Raw genomic sequence first — 19,901 nt, 5'->3', positions numbered from 1 at the left:
CTTATATTTTAAGAGAAACTAAAACCCATATTTATTCTCTTTTAAAATCTATTTAGATATAAGTGTGTTTCCAAAGTGTTGCTGGAAAAAGATGAAAAGACACTGAACAGGAAGTTAGGTTTAAGAATCCAGTCTGAAAATCAATAAAAACAAACATGTCAGTTTTTTTAATTTTTTTTAATTATTCCTCCAAAATTATTTGTTACATTTCTGTACATGTCGTTATTAGCGTCACATTGAACCTGAACATGTTAAAGAGCAGTAGCCCCGGCCTTCAACCCTCCTCATGGCTCTTTTATTCTGAAACCACAGATCAGTTTGGAGAATTTATGGTTTTGACTTCACTTTCTTTCCGCAGTGTCCCTGAACGCAGCAGACTAAGGAAAAGAACTAATTCCTTCAGTTTCAGGAGACATTTCCTTTTGACAATCACATTTCTTGCATACAAAAATTTTAATTTGAAGGCAATGTGCTAAAACTGACGCATCTCACATTAACTACAAATATTCAGTCTCCTGCAACACAAGAATATAAAAACTAACAACATCATTGCAGCATCAGACTTAAGTTGATTTTGATGGTTTCAACGTTTTGTCCTAAATATTCAGTTTTTTTTTTTTAATTCAGTTTCTAAAAGAGAGCCAAAAATGACGATTCTCCAAACTGCTCTTTAAGATACAGTATGTCCTTGCTTTTTTTTTTTTTAACAACTTAACAAAGCTCACCCTGTAGCTAGTTGTAATACCACTTTCCCCCAGCAGATGGTGCGGTGAGCCATTGTTCCTGGAGAACCGGCTGAAGCTCACTGCTGCCATCAAGCAGCCAAAAGTGCAATCTCCAAAAACTGACGGTACCTTCAGGCATTTCGACTGAACCGAAGTGTGGCGGTCTGCGAGCGGCTCACAGATCGCCCCCAGTTCGGAATCAACCAACGCCTCGTGGAAATTCTGCAGCTCTAATTGGCAAAAAGCACCACTCCAGGAATGGCTTTCAAAATAAAACATTTTCAACTCAATATCACTAAGAACGATGTTGGCAAAATGAAACCTCACTCTTCAAACACTTTCTCGAGAGGAGTCACCTCCACCCTCCCCACCCGGAGCAGCTGGTTTCTTCTCGGCGCAGACCAGGCTGACGGCGTCCGACACCACCGACCGGCTCCGACGACACCGTGTTCGAAACCCAACTCAGACACACAAAGTTACATTTCAGGTCAGAAATCTCTTCTCAGTTCTCCGACTCCTCTTGCTGGCTGGAGTCAGATTTTAAATGGGGGGGTTGGGTGGAGGAGGGTGTTGGGTGGGTGGAGAGTCCGGAGCAAATTAAAAACTGACCCACAAAATAAAAGATGGCCGCCAGCGAGCAGAGGAGCTGTGGACGTTTTAATACTGGCTCAAATAAAACAAGAAGGCGCTGCCACCACCCTGAGACCTCCAGAGGAATGCTGGGAAATGCAGTCCTGTGTTCCTCCATAGACACCAACATCCTGCTGTTTTATAGCTCTATCACAGTAACATTGCGCTTAACCCCACCTAGTGGTCAAAATTGGCAATAACATTTTAAAAACCTTAAAAATTAGCATACAACATAAATATTCAAACTGCAGTAGTAATAATCGTAAAGATAGCGTCTATCTGTCTGAATCTAAGACCGAACAGGCTGGACTCTGGGGACAGAGTCCTCTACCGGGCTGAGTTAGTGCTTCTATGTACACAGGAAGTCCACCGAGTCCAGATCCAGAGGGACGGCCGTCCGCTGTCCTGAGGCCTTCACACACTTAAATTACATTTATACACTTTTCTAGAAACAGGGAGAGTTCTCACACACACTGGGTCTGTACACACACCCCTCCGTCACCGTCAGTCCCTGATGTCTTTGTCCCTCACCGGTGTCTCCCTCTGTCCCCAATGTCTCCGTCCGTCCCCGTTGTGGCACAGGAGACTGACGGCGGCTTCAGCCGGTAAAAACCAAAACATTCCATCAAAGTGTTGAAGTCTGTTTGTCTGAGTCGATCGGGACGATCGAACACTTCGTCCCTGAATCAGAAATCTGATGCTTCTTTCACAGACGTTGAGAATTTCACAGTTTGAAAACTCTTCAGTTTAAAGTTTCACTTTGTCCTTCATGCTTTCCCTCCTGGTCATTAGTCTGACATTTGTTTCGTGGATTTCATTTTTTTTTTTTTTTTTTTAGGAAAATTACAATTAAAAATTTTACATTTTTGAGTGTGAATCTGATGAAACACTGAAGGAATATTCTCTGAATTCATCGGAGTTGAAGTCGACTCAATCCCTTCAAGACGGCTCAGACAAACAAACTTCTGAGTGAGAACTGAAGAAACTGCCAGCTGCGAGTCGGAGACACTGCGGCCGACCCGGGCTCGGGACTGCGTGGCGCCGGGCGGAGGGCGGCGGCCAGACGTGGCAGTGTCGCTTTGTTTGTTTTTGTTTTTTGTTTTTTTTTCAGAATCAGAGAACAGAAACATCACAACAGAGAAAAGAAAAATGGCCGAACGTATCAAACACGCAGGAAGGAAAGACTCGGGACTTATTTACAGGAAGTGGTTTTAAAGCACCGCTAGCCGGAGTGGAAGCTCCACGGACGCAGACGGAGGGGAAACACCTGGTCAGGTGAGTCAGGAACGCTCGCTTCAACCGGCGGGTTTCAGCACCGAACAGCAGAATCAGCAAAGACGGGATTTCACAGAGAAACGACATGAGAACAGCCGGAGAACAGGAAGAGAAGAGCTGGAAAAGAGCTCGGTGTGTGTGTGTGTGTGTGTGTGTGTGTGTGTGTGTGTTTACGTCCCGTTACTGTGATGGTGCGTTCAGGGACCAGTCTCTAAGCCCATTCGGTGCTTCTGCTGACTCAGCGTTTCCGTGGCGACGGGGGCGGGCTCACGAGTACGAGAGGTGCGAGCCGTTGGAGATGTGAGAGGTGACGGAGGTGCTCCGGCTCAGGCCGCCGTCGCCGCCGGGGCCCCCGGACGCCGTCCTCCTCAGCGGCTGGGGGCTGTTCCTGAGGGCCATGAGGGCGGGGCCCCGGACGCTCAGGCCGCCGCCGTACCCGCCCTGAGAGGACGAGGAGGACGAGGAGGCGGAGGAGGGAGGGGAGGACGAGGACAGGGCGATGGGAGGGGGCGGCGGCGGCGGGGGCAGCAGGGCCAGGGACTGGGCGGAGGCGTGGGAGGACAGGTGGTGGCTCTGGGAGTGGTGGGAGTAATGGACCCCGCCCCCCACCCACTCGCGGGAACGCTCGCGCTCCCGCGAGTCGTGGGCGTCGCGGTACAGCTGCGGCGTGCTCTGGTGGTGCTGGTAGTGCTGGGGGAGGTAGTGCTGCTGGTGGTGGTGGGCGGAGGAGGAGGAGGAGGAGGACGAGGACGAGTGGGCGCGGCCGCCTTTGCCCGGCTCGCCGTCCCGGCCCAGGCCGTGCGACGACGACACCGACTCGGCGCGGCCGAAGCTGCCGCCGTGGTTCTGGCCGCGCCAGGAGGGCGTGGCCACCGAGTTCTGCACGCCGTGGCTCCAGTGGCTGCCGGAGCGCGGGACGGGCCGGGACGGCCAGGCCCCGGAGCCCGAGGACGGACTGGGGGTCGGGTAGCCCTGGTTGAAGGCCTCGGCCGGGATGCCGCTCAGCGCCATGTTGCTGAAGCCCAGGCGCATGCTCTCCGAGTCGAAGGCCTCGATCTCGTGAGCCTGACGCTCCAGGAGGGTCCGGATCCGCTCGCTGCGCTCGTTCTGCAGGGACAGCATCTCCTCCTCGATCTGAGACACACGGAATCACACACAGCTGGTCAGATGGACAGGAAGGGACACGCAGACCGCTTCCTATCAACGGTCGAAGGCCACAGAAATATGAGACAGAGCTCTGCAGAGGCCCACAAAGTCTGAATCACACAAAACCACTGGAGCCTGCAAAACGACCGCTGTGACTGCTTTGTTTCCCAGGAGACCACATCAGACCAGAATCAAACCCTGAACCCCTCTGAGAGGTAGACCCTGGCACCAGGCTGTGTCGGGGTCTCTTCCAGAGTCAGAGGTCATGGTCTGAGCTGTCAGTGGATCTTCCTCCACATCAAGAGATGTTGCCGGAGATTCATTGAGTTACATTAGGGTGTGTTCCTCACTGGATTAGCTGCTATGCTAACATACTGTAGCATCGTAGTTGTAAGATGCAGCGATCATCCCATCAGTGAACCAGCAGAGGTCCTTCCCACTGGATCACTGGATTATTGACTTCACTGAGCTGTCAGGAAGCAATGGACCATCGTCGGGGACCGAACTGGGATTATGCAGTGCTGTGAGTTCATTGGCTGTTGACGGCCCAACAGACTATTGTACCTGTGGAGGGCGGGCGCATCGGACTGTGGGGAACTTTGGAGAGTTTGGACTATGAAAAAAGTCATTTTCTATGTTTGCTTCACCACATCTTGAGAAGCTTTGTGTTGTGTTAAGGAGGGCTGCAGTGGGTTACTGAGTGGCGTCGCAGATCAAACTGAAGCGACGGCTTTAACTACAGTTCTATGAATAATTGCCAGAAGGCGGTGCTGAGAGCGCTGAATGTTCTTTTCACCATCGCAGTTCAAGAGTGCATGAGAAGAATGTCATCTGTGGTAACCCCAGAAAGGTAATAAATTCTGGCGTCACCACAGACTGGGCTCCTACAGAATGTTCTTCCATGATCATGAGGATTCTGAGAGACAGAGCGCTCCGGGACCGGCAGTCATCTGGGATTCATAGAAATGTAGTAACATGTGTAACTTTTCTTCTATTTCATCCCTCTGGACTGCCAGTAGGCGGTGCTGAAAACAGTGAATGGCGTATGCCAGCGTAGTCATGAGGAATCCCAGAATCCATCCTCACAGAGAAGCCTCTGCAGAACCGAGGCCCATGCCCAGTGGACGAAGAGTGGCAGCGTTCAGGCTGCAAACCTACAAAAGCGGCACATGTCATCCAGGGGTACTCCGCTTAGGGCGGCCCAAGATGTGGACACCGGTCTGGTGGAGTGGCAGCACACACCTGACGGTAGAGGGTGGGTCGCTGCCGAACAAGAACGGCGAATGGTGTTCATGATCTAGTGGGATAAGCGCTGCTTGAAGAGAGTACAGCCTTCATCAGTCTCCATAACAGACCAAAGGCTGTCCGGAGGTACGAATTCCCGAGGTAGTGACAATATAGAATCCCAGGGCTTCTTATTGGGCACAAGAGTTCTGCCCTGCCCCCAGACTACTCGATGGACAACCATATGGTGAAAACTTTACAGGCTGAGCAGAATGTAAACCTCAGGCAGTGTACCTGACCCCGATATCCAGGATGGTCCACCTGACAGGCTCCGTACAGCTGCTCACCAGCAATTCCAGTCTTCCAGTAACCAAACGTAAATGCTTCACCGCTGCGAGAGAGTCTGCGCAGCAAGAGAAACCACGCCCGAGGTGGCCAGAAGAGGGCCAGCAGCAGAACTCTGGGCTGTCAGTCAGATCAGAGGGGGCGGCGGAAAGCCGTGACGGAGAACCTCTGGTCAAGGGTGTGCCAGAGCGTCTTGGCCCAGAGGCTGGTTGTTCTCATCAGGGAAGACCAGGTGAGCAGTGGGCCGATTCCTCTGAGGCGACCCCCGCCCTGCTGGAAAGGACCTCAAATCATGTGCACCACCCCCAAGTGGTGGCAGCACCTCCCAGTGGAGGACTCAGACGGGAGAGGGGGTCCGCTAGCAGGTTCAGGTCCCTGGCAGATACGTGGCCCCTCCGGCTGGCTCACCTGAGAAGTCACTGGGAGGTGGATCTGGTGCCGCCCTGGTGGCTGTTGTGGAAGACAGCCGAGGTGCAGTCTGACCGTGTGAGTCTGTGCCTTTTCCTCTAGTATTGCCAAGAAGCGTCTGAGGGCCAGGTGTACCGCTCTCAGCTCCAGCGCACTGATGCGATCTGCTCTGCCGTGCACAGGCCACCGCCCCCGAACTGCCCTGTGCTGTGGAGTCCTCTACTGATTCACTCAGCGAGCTCCGAGCCGCTGAAGACTGTGGTTCTGAGACCATAGAGGCCCGACCATTCTCATCATCCTGGAGGATGGCACCATAGGTTGGCCCAACAGTGAGAACTTTCCAGTGCGCACGATGTGCCACTTCTTATGTGCGATAAGCTGAGGGAAGCGGACGGTGTTTACACAGCAAACACAAGACCACAAAAAGCCAGGGGGGGCAAATGCTGTCTGATCTGGCAGGGCTAAACCAGACTCGGTACATTATTGAGACGCCGTTTGTTGGGGGACGGGGGTTAACGCCACCTTCAGCAGCAATGGCCACCAGCAACGCTAACCGTGCTGCTAAACAAACAGGGTAGGTACCAATAAACCAAGGGAAGAGCGCACAGCCGCCACCTTCGTCGGTAACGACAAAAGCCGATACTGACCGCGTCGCCAACAGCCACGGTCGGTACCAATAAGCCGGAGGAACAGAGCGCTGCCCACACGGACACAATAATCCAGAAAGGACGAAAAGACTCGATAACCTTACCGTCTGCCAGGACAGGCTAAGAATGAATCCTTAGATGAAGGCTACCGGTGATGGAGCATGAGCCGTGTCGGCTCGTCCCGTAGTCTTTAATGCTGAATCCAGCAGTATGAGAACGACAAGCGAGGAGAAAGGAGGAGCTGAACCTGTGGTGACACCAGAACTCAATCCCTTTCTAGGGTGACAGGTGACATTGTCGGTGTGCAAACTTCAACTGCACATGGCGAAGGGAACATTCCGTGCTTTCAGCAACGCCTTCTGGCGGTCAGTAGGGATGAAATATAACGCCTGTGTTTGGACCTACAGTGGAGTTATTTGTGTTGTTATTCATGCCTGTTGATTAGGAGAAGATCCGCCTGTGACCTGACTGATTCGTTGCGACTTTCTGGCCTTGGAAGTGACAGGTGAACTGTTACAAGCTTCACGTAGACCCTCAGATAGACGCCTGGAATCTGGACTCCCATCAGTGTTCTCCCCAGACCTAACTGGGTTGATTGTCACCACTAGGTGTGATTTCTGGGATTAGGCTGCTGTATTAATCTCCCACGGCTTCAATTTGCACAAACATGACACACTGAAATGAGTTTGGTCCCTATGTCTCTTGGAGACAGCGGTGCAGGGCTGAAGGTCAGAGTAACATGCCGTGTCTCTGGGGTTGAACCCACCCTCTGCTCCAGCAGCGCCCGGCGGATCGACACCCTCTGCTCCAGGTCCTTGATCTCGCGCTCGTGCTGGCTGTCGGTGTGGATCTTGATCTTGCTCTGGTAGGCGTTGAGCAGCTCCAGCTCCTGCTGCAGCTGCATCCTCAGCACCTGATACTCCGCCTCCTGCGTCTCATCCAGCCGCAACTGAAGCAGCAAACAGGAAGCAAGTCAGCGTCAGCGTCCTCCAAGACCGACGGAGACACGTCTGCATGAGTGGAGCGTTGCTGCGACACACTGAACAAACGCTCGGAGGAAGATGCTCTATAATCCGGATGTTTGAGTGTTCTGCCTCAGGTGTGTGTTAGTTGTGTATCAGGTGTGTGTGTGTGTGTGTGTGTGTGTGTCAGGTGTGTGTGCGCTTCGTGCCTTGCTCACAGCCTGGGTGGACAGCATGTCGTTGATGGAGTGGTCGTACTGCTCGGCCAGGATGGCCAGCTTGCGCGTCTGCTCCTCTTTGAGGCGTTTGAGGACCGTCTTGTGGTCGGACTTGGGAGTGCTCTCCAGCAGGTGGTTCCTCAGGGCCTTGTACTGCCGGGTCTGGATCTTACAGGTCTCCTGGAACTGCCGCTTCACCTGCAGCTCTTTGGACTGAAACAGAGGAGCACACCCCCTCAGACCGTGTGTGTGTGTGTGTGTGTGTGTGTGTGTGTGTGTGTGTGTGTGTGTGTGTGTGTGTGTGTGTGTGTACCTTCAGGCTCTTGGGCTGCTGCCGGACCTCCACGGTGTGCTTCTGCCGCAGCTCCTGCTCGCGTCGCTTGTTGTACTCCATCTGGTTGGTGAGCTCGGTCTGGTGCTGCGTGCGGATCAGCTCGGCCCGGGTCCGCTGCACCGAGCTCAGCTGCCGGAACTCCAGCTCCTGGGTGGACTCGTGGTGGCGCAGCAGCATGGCGCACTCCAGGTCCTTCTGGGTCTGCTTCTTGTTCAGGTCCTGGACGGCGGGGAGGAAGCGTCGGGTGAAATGAGGCGTCCGCTCTGCGGCGCCCGGACCCACGGGGACCCGCGGGGACCCACCTCCCTCAGCAGGTCCTGCTCCAGGTTGTGGCGAGCCAGCAGCATCTTCCTCTTGTACTGGCGACACTGCAGCTCGTAGTACTGCCGCTGCCGGCGCAGCAGCCCCGCCTCCTCCTCCGCCTGCACCTGCTGCAGACACTCCTTCTGGCGGATCAGCCACTCCTGCTTCTCCCGCTTTGGGGTGGACTGGTTCTCGTTCAGCTCCTGTTGGGTTTGGGGCCACAGGTCAGACGCCCGCCGTCCGAGCCTCGGAGCGGCGCCGCAGCTCCGTACCTCCTTCAGCTGCTCCTTCCTCTGGCGGTACTGCCGCTTCTGGGCGTCCAGCAGGCTGGTCAGCTCCTTCTTCTGCTGGCCCAGGATGTGCTGCTGGAACTTCTTCTCCTCGGCCAGAGCGGCTTTGGTCTGCGGGGGAGGAGAGACGGTCAGGCTCCCGGCGGAGCGGCGGCTCCGGGCGGAGCGGCGCTGTCCTCACCTCCTTCTCCAGGATGGCCTGGTGCTTCTTGGCCAGCTTGTCGGCCTCCGTGGAGAAGCTGTTCCTCTGGTTCTCCAGCTCCTTGTCCAGCTTCAGCTGGTGCTCGTCCATCTCGGCCTTCAGCTTGTTCTCCAGCCCCATCAGCTGCTTCTGGTGCTGCCGCCTCATGCGCTTGTAGCCGGACATCTGCTCTCGCAGCGCCGAGCCCTGCTCGTGCTCCTGGATCTGCCGGGTCACCTGGACGGGCCGGAGCGACGTGTTACCGACGAGGAAATGGGAAACGAGACCTGCGGCTTTCCGCGGTTCTCACCAGCGAGGCGGTGCGGATGGTGGCGAAGTGGTCGCGGTTCCGGTAGTACGCTCTGCGGCGTCCGGCGGACGGGGCCTGAGGCTGGTCCATCTCCGGCTGGTAGGGGTCATCGTAGATGTTGTCCTGAGTCTAAGGAAGAAACGGCGTGAAATCAGCTGATCAACGAGACCTGAAAACACCAGCAGCGCCGATCAAATTTCCGCATGGTTGCTGGTGCGACGCCGCCGGGTCAAACCTGCCCACTGAGAGCAGCAACTCTAACCACTGTGATCACGAGACGAGTTCCTCACTGCATGGAGCTGGGAAGTGGACTCCGTACCGTGGGCCTGTGGATGATGGAGCTGTTGGAGGTGACGGTGTGCTCGCCCTCCTGCATCATGGCCATCTCGTTGCTGCTGTCGTCCGAGGCGTCGGCCAGGCTGTTGACCGAGCTGCTCTGGGAGCTGGCCGAGATGGACATGCTGGGGACGGACTGCGAGCTCTCCATGCTGTTCACGGTGCCGGTCTGCAGCAGGTACTGCTCCGCCTCCTGAGCCACACAGACGGAGGATCCCTCATGTCATTACCCCGCCCCCCACGGAATTCCTCCTCTGGTTCTCCCACTCCTCCATTAACTTCCCGGTCCCTCACCTCCTCCTCGTCCCCCCCCTCAGCCACGGGGCCGTTCTGCTGCGTCTCCTGGAACAGGATCTTCTTCATCTTGCGGTACTGCAGGTTGTCCAGCTCCCGCACCGCGTCCTTGGTCCGCGCGATCAGGTCCATGACGACGGTCAGCGGACGCTCGCGGCACAGGAAGCGATGCTGCGGGACGGGAGAGACGGGGTGAGGGGAGACGGCGGGGAGAGGCGCTGCCGGACGCGCTGCTGCCGGACGGCGAGGCTCACGTTCAGAAGCACGTCGGAGGTCGGCCGGTCCTGAGGAATCTTCTGCAGACACGAGTCCACGAAGTTACGGAAGGAATCGGACCTGCAGGTTAAAACTTCAGTCATTACAGGAGGTCACAGTAAGCTTCACAGGGTCGCCGCCCTCTAAGTGACGGGGGCTGGGTGTCCCCTGGGCGTCCTCACCAGTGGTTGGACTGGAGGACGGGACTCTCGTTCTGGGCGATGTGGTATAAGGCACTCATTGCGTTCATGTTGAACAGCGGGGGTTTCCTCTCGGCTGTGGGTGAAGCAGACAGACGGCGTCACACTCAGCCGCTCACAGCTCCACACCGACGGAGGGGGGCGGGGCTTCTTACCCAGCTCGATGGAGGTGATACCCAGAGACCAGACGTCCACCTTCCCGTCGTACTGCCCCTCGTCCATGGCCAGGATCACCTCTGGAGCCATCCTGGAACACACAGGGACAACATGACACCAGGAGCAGCAGCAGCACTAACGTCAGCACGTCAGTGTGAGACTGAGCAAACTGAGGCGGACGGTAAAGACGGCGGACAGTGTCTCACCAGTACGGAGTCCCAACGAAGGAGTTGGCTGGAGCCACGATGGAGGCGGAGCCGAAGTCTCCCAGTTTGACCTGACCGGGCTCCGTCAGCAGGATGTTTCCCGCTTTCACGTCCCTGCAGGGGAAATCACAGCTGTCAGTACCGCCGGGCTCCAGACGCCACCGCCGAGCCGCCTCAAGACGACAAACACGATCGAGGGTTCATTAATCGATCCACACAGGAGTCTTCAGCCCTCACCTGTGAATCATGTTGTGAGAGTGAAGGTAAGCGAGTCCCTGCAGAGCTCCGTGAGTGATCGCAGCGATTTCCACTTCCTGGAGCGGCTTCTTGTGAACTGTAGAGAAAACAAACCCACAGCAGTTACACACTGATAGAAACACACAAACCTACAGCAGTTACACACTGATAGAAATGAGATGAAAAGAATAAAGAAAGTTTACCTTCAAGGAGGTCTGAGGCTGAGCCGAGGCAGTACTCCATTACCAGCTGACACACAAACACACAACACATGCACATGAGACACAGCACCGTCACAAGCAGAAAAAGATTCATTTTCTAAAAAAAAAAATAATCTAGAAGAACTGAAGCCTGACAGATCTGCAGCTACACCCTGATGAACGCCCTCCCTCAGGTCCTACCCATGCTGTGTGCTCCTTCAGGTAGCAGCCTCGGTACTCGATGGTGTTCGGGTGACGGAGCTTCTGCAGGAACTTCACCTCTTTGATGATGTCCTGCCACTTCTACACACACACACACACACACACACACACACACACACACACACACACACACACACACACACACACACACACACACACACACACACACACACACACACACACACACACACACACACACACACACACACACAGGAAGCTCAGTTTAATGTGTCACATGTGTGATTCATCAGCCTTCTTAAAAATCTGAAGTTCTCCTCTGATCGGTGACCTCTGACCCCCGTCAGGCTCCCTGCTCTACTTCCTGGAACCCGTGTGAACTAATCCTGAGCCGACGGTCACCTCGTTGGTCTGCTTGCCGCTGTAGGACATCTTCTTGATCGCCACCACCTCATTGCTGCAGACGTCTCGGGCCTGTCGGACGAGACACCAGAGGAGCAGAGAGTTACCGTCTGGGACAGGACCCACAGGGGACAGGGAGACAGGAGCAGGAACCCCACCGAGGACACCGAGTCTCAGGAGGTGAGACGAGTGACGGGACACAACCTGAAGCTACGGTAAAGGGACTGAGCTCAGTGCACGTCTCCAGAGTTCTCTGTCTCGTTTTGGCTCTCCAGCCAGCGGAGGACAGACCTGGACCAGGTCATCTTCACTGGTTTGGTGGTGGTGGGGGGGGGGGGGGTCGGTCTGGTGAGACCGCCTGCTGACAGGCAGTGTCTCACCTGTCGGCACTCGAGCAACGAGGTTTGAAAACAGAACCAGAACCAGCTGTAGGGCTGCCACGATTAGTCGATTAATCACGATTATGTCGACTATTGAGTAGTCGTGCTTTCTTTTTTTTCCCCCAATCTTTGTTTTTGTCTCGAAACTGCCGCGTCTGCCTCTCTGTATTTAACAAACATGCGCAGTCGTGTCAGTCGCGACAACATGGCCACCCAGCAGCAGTGGAGCTCCAAAGTGTGGGAGCATGACAAGAAAACGTCAGAGAAAAGTGCAATGCAGTGTCTGCAGGACAGAACCTGCCTTCCACGGCAGCACAACTGTGATGCATGAGCAGCCGAAACAGAAGCACGTCGTGGCTCGGGACAACGATGAAGATTGACCGTCGTCTCGGTAAGCTAATAATATTAGCATGGAGGGCTAACTCGCTATTTGCTCATAGCTGTTAACATTAGCGGTGACGATTTGATCCATTAGCTGCCTTTAGCACACATTTCATGTTTTCTGTAACGTTCTAACAGTGATGTGTTTTAATAAGAAGTGACGTCGCACTGATGTTTTCTAACGTTATGTTTCAGAGCTTCACCCCATCGGAGCGGATTTTCTCCACAGCAGAACATCTGCTCCCAAAAGAGAGCAGTCTGTCTCCAACATGTAGAAATGCTGACTGTCCTGGCGGTGAACCAGAGCCCTGTGTAGTTTGGGATTATGTAGAGTCAGAGTGGAATAAAGTTGTATACAGTTGAGCACTGAACACAAAATGCGCTTTTGTTTTATTTGAGTCAGTGAGACGAAAACTTCAATAATTCCGTAGTTACAGGTGCCTCCCTCATTGTTGCCTTGCTTGATGCCAAACACAAATTAAGGAATAAGAAATTAACATGATGGATTTATTTTTGTGTTGTTTAGGCAAGTGCCTTTTCCTTATTTTACTTAAGTATTTGCAATTTATGGTACACAGTTAAACAAGTGTTTGTTGCATATTTCAATAAAGGTTTAACGAACTATCATCTGAATTGTCTTTATTTTTAGTTAGAATATACCTTAAACACTTAAAGCTGAAATCTAATTATGGTTATGTAAGAGCAGCTTCATGGTGGTGCAATAAACTATGTTCTACATTTAATTTATATATGATGCGATTAGTCGACTAATCGAAAAAATGATCTGTGATTAATCGACTACCAAAATAATCATTTGTGGCAGCCCTAACCAGCTGTGAAGCTTCACCAGGACACATCCTGCAGGACAGACCACAGACCGGAGAAATCCAGTCTTTCTGCTCCAGGCGTAGGAGAGCAAACGACTTCCTGGTCCTGCTCAAGGTCCATTGGTCTCAATCGTCAGCCAGAGGAGAAAAGAACCCGTTCTCAGGTGGACTCCACCGCACGGCTCAGTTCAGTTCCAGTCATTCTGGACTAACTGTCCATCTTTGGACTGACTTGGACGCAGCGGTGACTCTCTCCTTTGAGCCACTTGTTGACGGAGGCCTCCAGCTGTTGGGAGACGTTATTGGCTGTGGTCCGGAGCGTAGTCCAATCAGCATCAGACCTGTCAGCAGAAATCTGGGTATGTGGGCGTCTCCCACACCTTCTGCGGCCGGGCACGTCGGGCACGTGGAGGGTCTGGAGACGCAGGGCATCCACACAGCCCCTGTGCTCCAGTGTGAACTAAACCTCGTCACGTCTCACACCAGCGACCTGCACACACACCCGCTCTCATCACAGGCCGTGCACAGAGCGCTCAGTACGCATTTCGGGACAGCAGTTCCAGGTTCACACCACTGGGGGGCGCCAGCAGGCCGCTCTGAGTTCAGTTTCACATCAGGAACTCTGACAGTCCCAAACAGAGAGCAAGGTCAAACCCTTCTGTCACTGCATCTTCAAAAAAAAAGGTCAAGTAAAATCTTCCTGGTTTCACCTGTAATAAAGTCCCACAAATCACCATCAAGTAATCAGAAAGTAATCAGCAGGTTCCATGTTTGATTTGATCAGATTTTCATCGAGGAGACTCATCAGGTTCGGGTTCAGGTACCAGGTAAATCTGAACCCTAAAAATATTCGTCATGACCTTTATTATGAAATACAGACAGAGTGACATGAAGGAAGCAACGGGGAAAGAAAAGAGTTCATGCAGTACTCACAAAGTAGACGGCTCCGAAGCTGCCATGGCCGATCTCACGCAGGTCCACGAACAGCTTCTCCGGGTCATCCTTGCAGAACAGGTCCGCCACATCCGGGTCCTTCAGATTGCCCGCCCGAGCATTGGAGGGCATGGCCAGGGCCTGAGGACGGGATGGGACCAGTCAGGACAGAGACCGAGACGTTCGGGACGGGACCAGTCAGCGCAGAGACCGAGGGTTTCCAGGCCCACCAGACCTGCTGTACCGCTGGCGCTGTGGGGGACGGACTCCCTCCACGCCACACGCTGGCAGACGGAGAGCTCTGGCCTGGTTGGGAAAGACGTTGAGCCTGTTCTCCCTTCAGTCAGGCAGAACAGCATCTAATTAATGTGTGAAAGCTGCTGGAAAGCAGAGTGTGGAGCCGGTGACCCACTTCTGAGCCACAGACGCGTCAGCAGGACTCTGAGCGTCCGTCTGGCCCGGATCTTCTCTGAGGCCCGGCAGGCGGCCCACATGAGAACCAGGGGCAGAAACCAGACGGAGCGACGTGGAACGGTGGGAATGATGAAGGACTGGGTCTGGGCGTATTGATCAGAGGGAGCAGACCGACTGAGACGCGGCGAATAAATGACAGGAACAACAGAAACGTGACTAAATTTTCCCGAAGGTCCAGGTTCAAATCCCGGCTTTGGCTGCAGAACCGGCAGTGGAGCCTCAGGCGGGTCACCACAGCTGCTTCTGCTGTGAGTCAGTGAAGGCAGCACCAACTGTCCGGTAGTTAACAGTCAACCAGCCAACAACCGAGTAGTAAAGAACCCGGCAGTCAACAACCAGGTAGTAAACAATCAACTGGCCAATGACCGGGTAGTAAACAGTCAACCAGCCAGCGACCGGGTAGTTAATATCCCGGCAGTCAACAACCACGTAGTTAACAATAAACTGGCCAACGACCGGGTAGTTATCAATCAACCAGGTAACAGCCAGGTAGTTAACAGCCCGGCAGCCAAGCAGCCTGGTAGTTCGCAAACAGGCAGACAACGACCGGGTAGTTAACGACCCAGAAGCTACCAACCCCGGAGCCGACTACCTGGCAGTAAACAACACAAACGCTAACTCCGTGGTAGTTAACTGCATGAGCATACTCCCTGATCGTTAACAACCCAGAAGCTAACTACCCGGTAGTTAACAACCCAGAAGCTAACTACCCGGTAGTTAACAACCTAGAAGCTAACTACCCGGTAGTTATCACACAAGAGCTAACGACCTGGTAGTTAACAATCCGGGAGCTGACCCAGTAGTTAACCCAGTTACCGACCCGCTCGTGGCTGGCTGCTGTGAGTCCACCTCATGACTCATTTCAAATCTAAGACCCCTTCAAACAGACACAAAGACCACCGGTTGACCACGGACCCGAGTTTGAGCCTCTGTGGAGAAGATAACCAGGTTAGCTGGCTGAGTGCTGGTCTAGCCGCTGGCAGGCGGGCTGGCGCGGGGCTGACCGGGACTCACCGCGGCTGGTCGAGGTTCCGCTCAGCGACGAAAAACAACCGTTAGCAGCCGAGCTAGCAGCTAGCAGCTAGCAGCCAGTCGGAGTCCTCATCGCCGGGTGGAAGCAGATCAACACGGCGTGCGCTCCATGTCCACCGGCCCTCCTGGGTCCAGGGCTGAAGACGGGACCTCTGTCCCGGACTGACCGGCCGGCCCAGCGGGCTGTGGGGGAAACTTTCCGCTGCCTCCCTCTGACGCTTCCCGGGCTGCTAATCTGAGCTAATGGGCTAGCCTAGCCGGGATAACCGGGGTAAGCTAACCGTTAACCGGAGCGGTTCTGCGGGTTCTGCGGGGTGTGGCCGCCGGTTCTCCAGAGCATAATGTCCGCGAACACACACCGAATAGCCGGAGCTAAACTCTGCACCCCATCCCGGAGCCGGAGCCGCCTCTTCCCCCGTTTCTCTCCTGGCTAAGACAAGATGGCTCGGAGTGCCGGGGCGGGACTGACGGAGACCGGACACCGAGCTGCGCCGCTTCCTGTGGACCGCTGCCGACGAGACAAGGCGTCCTGCCTCCCGGGACACCCGGGGACAACCCGGGGACAACCCGGGGACAACCTGGCAACGACCCGGGACAGCCGGAGACAGCCAGAGGCAGCCTGGAGCTGACCATCAGTCAAAATACAGATCCAGTAGTAAACCACAAAGACCAACTTAAGCATAACAACAACAACATTAATAATAATCAATGATGATCAAGTGCATAGTTAAACACGATAATGATATTTAAATATTTAACTCATATTTCATTTATATCTGTTTTATAAGGATGTCTTAAATTTATATTTAATTATGTCTGCTAGTTTATGTGTTATTAATTTATATCTGTCCTAAATTTATATTTAAATAATATTTAATTTTCCTATGTATGGTTGAGCTTTGAACATTTTCACATTTCTATTCTATTTATAGTTCTTTTGTTTGTGCTGCTGGAACACTGCAGTTTCCCCCTGTGGGACAAATAAAGGACTTTAATTCAATTCAATTCAATATAATGATCACAATGCTGAATTACTGGAACTGTCCAAAGAAATAAAACAAGCACGCTGTTCCTCCAGAGCCGGTCTAGAACCCAGCTGTTATTTTTATCTTTTGCAAAATGAAACGCAAACAATAAAATTGTAAATAAAAACGTGAAAGCAGCCTCTGCTGTGAAGTGCGCATGCGCGTGCCCATTAACGAGTAACTACTAAAACTAGCAGTGAGACTGATGGAGGCGTGTGCATGTGATCAATAAGCCAAGAGATCAATCAGAGGCTGGACACACACACACACACACACACACACACACACACACACACACACACACACACACACACACACACACACACACACACACAGAAATAAAGGGAGAGACAGCAGCTTCATGTTTCACTATATTTATATTATATTGTTATCATTAAATTCAATGTAGTACCTGAAACTAACCAAACGGTGGCAGAACGCTGCTGCCGCCAGGGGGGGTGGGGGGCATGGGGGGGTGTACAGAGAGATGACAGACAGACACAGAAAGGCACGAGTAGAAAAAGTTTCTCTAGTTTCCTTCTTTGTTTTTTTTTTTTTTTGAACACTTGAAGGTGGCGCAGGGTGGGGGGGGGGGGGGGGGGCGTCTCCATGACAACCAGACGGCACATCCTTTATATATAAATATATGAATATAATTATTTTCCTTCTTTTTCTCCCAAAAATAAAAAAAGGCACAAAGACATGAGAATCACAGGATGAACGCAGAGTTACAAAGAAAACCAGAAGAACCGAGCGAACCGCCATCCTCATCACTGTGTGTGTGGCGATGTGTTCAGGTACCATCAGGAAAAACAAACTCTGCTCAAAAAGCATGTCGATTGAGGCACAAGCAGAAAACCTGGGCTGCTTTACTGGATTTTAACGGGTTTAATCTTTAAAGGAATAAATTTGGTTTCTGTTTTGATTTGTGACCAAAGCACACGGTAAAAAAAAAAAAAAAAAAAAAAAAAAAAAAAACATCTGAATTTTGTAGGACTCATTTGAAATGTAAAATAATATTTTGTTCATTAGGGTCGGATCGTAATGAGGAAAATATTGAAATTTTCTGACAAAAATGTTTTTAATTCACGATAAAAGGAAAATTCTGAGATGATCTCTGAGATTTTAAACTTTATATTCTACATCCAGTCACACACTCACATGAAAGAAATGCTGGAAATAAAATCATTCTAACTCTTTCCAAGATTACAGTCAAACATTTACAAAAAAAAGAAATTTTGCGGACATGAGGAAATTTACAAACTTCTCAGGGAGAAATTTTTAAAATGTTTGAGAGATTTTCCAAGATAAAACTTTCTTCAATCATTCTGAGATTAAAATAAAAAAAACCAAAAAGGACTCTTATTTCTAATCTTCAAATGTACATTATAAAAATAATTACAAGAATAAAATCATTTAAAAGTGAAGCAGCAAAACTAAAAACTAACCTGTGGAGACGAAACCTTCAGACTGTTGAAATTCACCAATCAGAGAAAAAAAAAAAGACTTATTTCCAGTTTCACATTTTTAGGAAATAAAACTAAAATAAAAGGTGAAATGTTTGAGCTGAATATTATCCCATCTTAAAGAAATCAGCTTTAACAGAGGGAACTCTTTAAATTCTCAGTCACGGTTTTCCTCAAAATGAGAATTTTCAGAACATTAAAAAACATCAGGAAGAAAAAATAAAGCCTCAGAACAAAGACAGACGAGTGTCTCAACTTCAAAACATCCAAGAAAACCTCAAAAAGTCTCATTGTCCTTTTTGAAGTAAAAGCTGGGAAAGGCTGTGGATTAACTGTGAGACCAACCAGATTTCACAGCTGCAGGAACTCCTGAAATGTGGCTGCAACGGCTGGATTTAGTGGATATTTATCCCACCGAGTGTTTTAGAGAAGCCTGCTCTGCAGGAACAGCCCAGACTGAAACTTTCACCTCAACATCAGCTTCAGCCAAAACGAAAAGCTTCAGATGAAGTTTCAGCCAAAACGAACAGTTTCAGTCAAAATGAACCAATTCAGTCAAAACGATCAGCTTCAGTCAGAGCAAAAACCTTCTCAAGCTGCTGGCATTCACAGAAAAACACAGCAGGAACGCCGTCTGTTTCCGTCTCTTTCGGTTGGTTTCAGTTCGCACCGGTTGGTTTCAATCTGTTTCGGTTCGTATCGATGTAGTCTGGTCTGTTCCGGTCCGTTTCCCTTCGTTCTGATCCGTCTCGGCTCGTACCGGTTGGTTCCAGTTCAGTCTCTTTCAGTTTGTACTGATCTGCATCGGTTTCATACCGATCTACCCTGGTTTGATTCGGTCTGTTTCGGTTCAGTTTGTACCGGTTGGTTCCGGTTTGTTTCGGTCTGTTTTGGGTCGTGCCTATCAATTCTGGTTTGTGCCGGTCTGTTTGGGTTCGTTCTGGTCTGTTTCAGCTCATTCTGGTTTGTATCGGTCCGTATCTGTTTGTACCGATCTATTCCACTCTGTTGCTGTCTGTTCCGGTCTGTATCGGTTCATACCGATCTATTCCGTTTCGGTTCGTACCGGTCTGTAAATGTTTGTACTGATCTATTCCAGTCTGCTGCGGTCTGTTCCGGCTCATTCCGGTTTGTTCCGGTCTGTTTCGGTTCATTCTGCTTGGTACCGATCTGTATGTTTGTACCGATCTATTACACTCTGCTGCCGTCTGTTCCGGCTCGTTCCTTCCTGTTTGGGTTCGTTCTGTTTGGTACTGGTCTGTATCTGTTGGAACCGATCTGGTCCAGTGTGTTTCAGTCTGTTCTGATCTGTTTCTTGAGCAGAGTTTGTGACGTCTGTGGTTCCGCTGCTCATGATGAGGAACCATCATTGGGCACGGTTCTACGTTTTGGCGAGGCAGAGAAACTCCAGACTGCGGCCGGACGAACCGACGCAGAAGAAGACAAAAGAAGCTTATTTTGGCAAAAAAACAAGACGTAACAAAAACAATAGTGTTATAAACCTGCTCCTCTCTTAGTGTTAGTCCTTTACTGCTCCTGCTCCTAACAAAACAAAAACACTGGTTATGAATGGCTATGATGAACGCCGCCTCATCCATTCTAGGTCACACACAAAAACACACATACACCTGCTGCTCCTCCTGCTCCTCGTCAGAAGAAGGAGTACTGGTTGTCGACGGCTCGAGGGGCTCGCACTCCTTCCCTCTCCTCTCCCTCCACAGCTTCCAGCTGGCGTAGAGGAGCGTCCCTGTCTCTCTCCTCCCAGTCCTCCCCTGCACCTCCTCCTCCTCCTCCTCCACTCCCACCTCCACTGCCTCCGCTCCCTCCTCCTCCTCCTCCTCCTCCTCCCCCTCCTCCTCCCGTTCCTCCTGTAACTACTGTCACGGCCACACTGGCTCCTGATCCTCCTCCTCCTGTGG

General features: G+C 51.9%; 1 protein-coding gene across 2 annotated transcripts; it reads right to left on the bottom strand.

Moving 5' to 3' along the window:
• Window positions 1-608: 608 nt before the first annotated feature.
• taok2a (TAO kinase 2a) lies at window positions 609-15,964 on the bottom strand. Of its 2 annotated transcripts, none has more exons than XM_030088867.1 (20): window positions 15,474-15,964; window positions 13,986-14,126; window positions 11,465-11,536; window positions 11,084-11,185; window positions 10,886-10,931; window positions 10,683-10,779; window positions 10,446-10,559; window positions 10,239-10,330; window positions 10,066-10,159; window positions 9,883-9,964; window positions 9,629-9,799; window positions 9,318-9,527; window positions 8,999-9,127; window positions 8,689-8,925; window positions 8,490-8,618; window positions 8,217-8,420; window positions 7,894-8,133; window positions 7,572-7,793; window positions 7,167-7,349; window positions 609-3,764 (listed from the first exon to the last, which is right to left on the bottom strand). In XM_030088867.1, the coding sequence occupies exons 2-20, from the start codon at window positions 14,115-14,117 to the stop codon at window positions 2,898-2,900; spliced, it is 3,423 nt and encodes a 1,140-aa protein (XP_029944727.1). In that variant the 5' UTR covers window positions 14,118-14,126; window positions 15,474-15,964; the 3' UTR covers window positions 609-2,897. The 2 variants fall into 2 exon arrangements, with proteins under 2 accessions (XP_029944727.1, XP_029944728.1); XM_030088868.1 differs by having other exon boundaries at window positions 7,581-7,793.
• Between the last annotated feature and the right edge of the window lie 3,937 nt (window positions 15,965-19,901).

The sequence above is a fragment of the Salarias fasciatus genome, chromosome 4, assembly GCF_902148845.1.
Source record: "Salarias fasciatus chromosome 4, fSalaFa1.1, whole genome shotgun sequence".
Classification (NCBI taxonomy): Eukaryota; Metazoa; Chordata; class Actinopteri; order Blenniiformes; family Blenniidae; genus Salarias; species Salarias fasciatus.
This window is presented reverse-complemented; position numbering and strand designations above follow the sequence as displayed.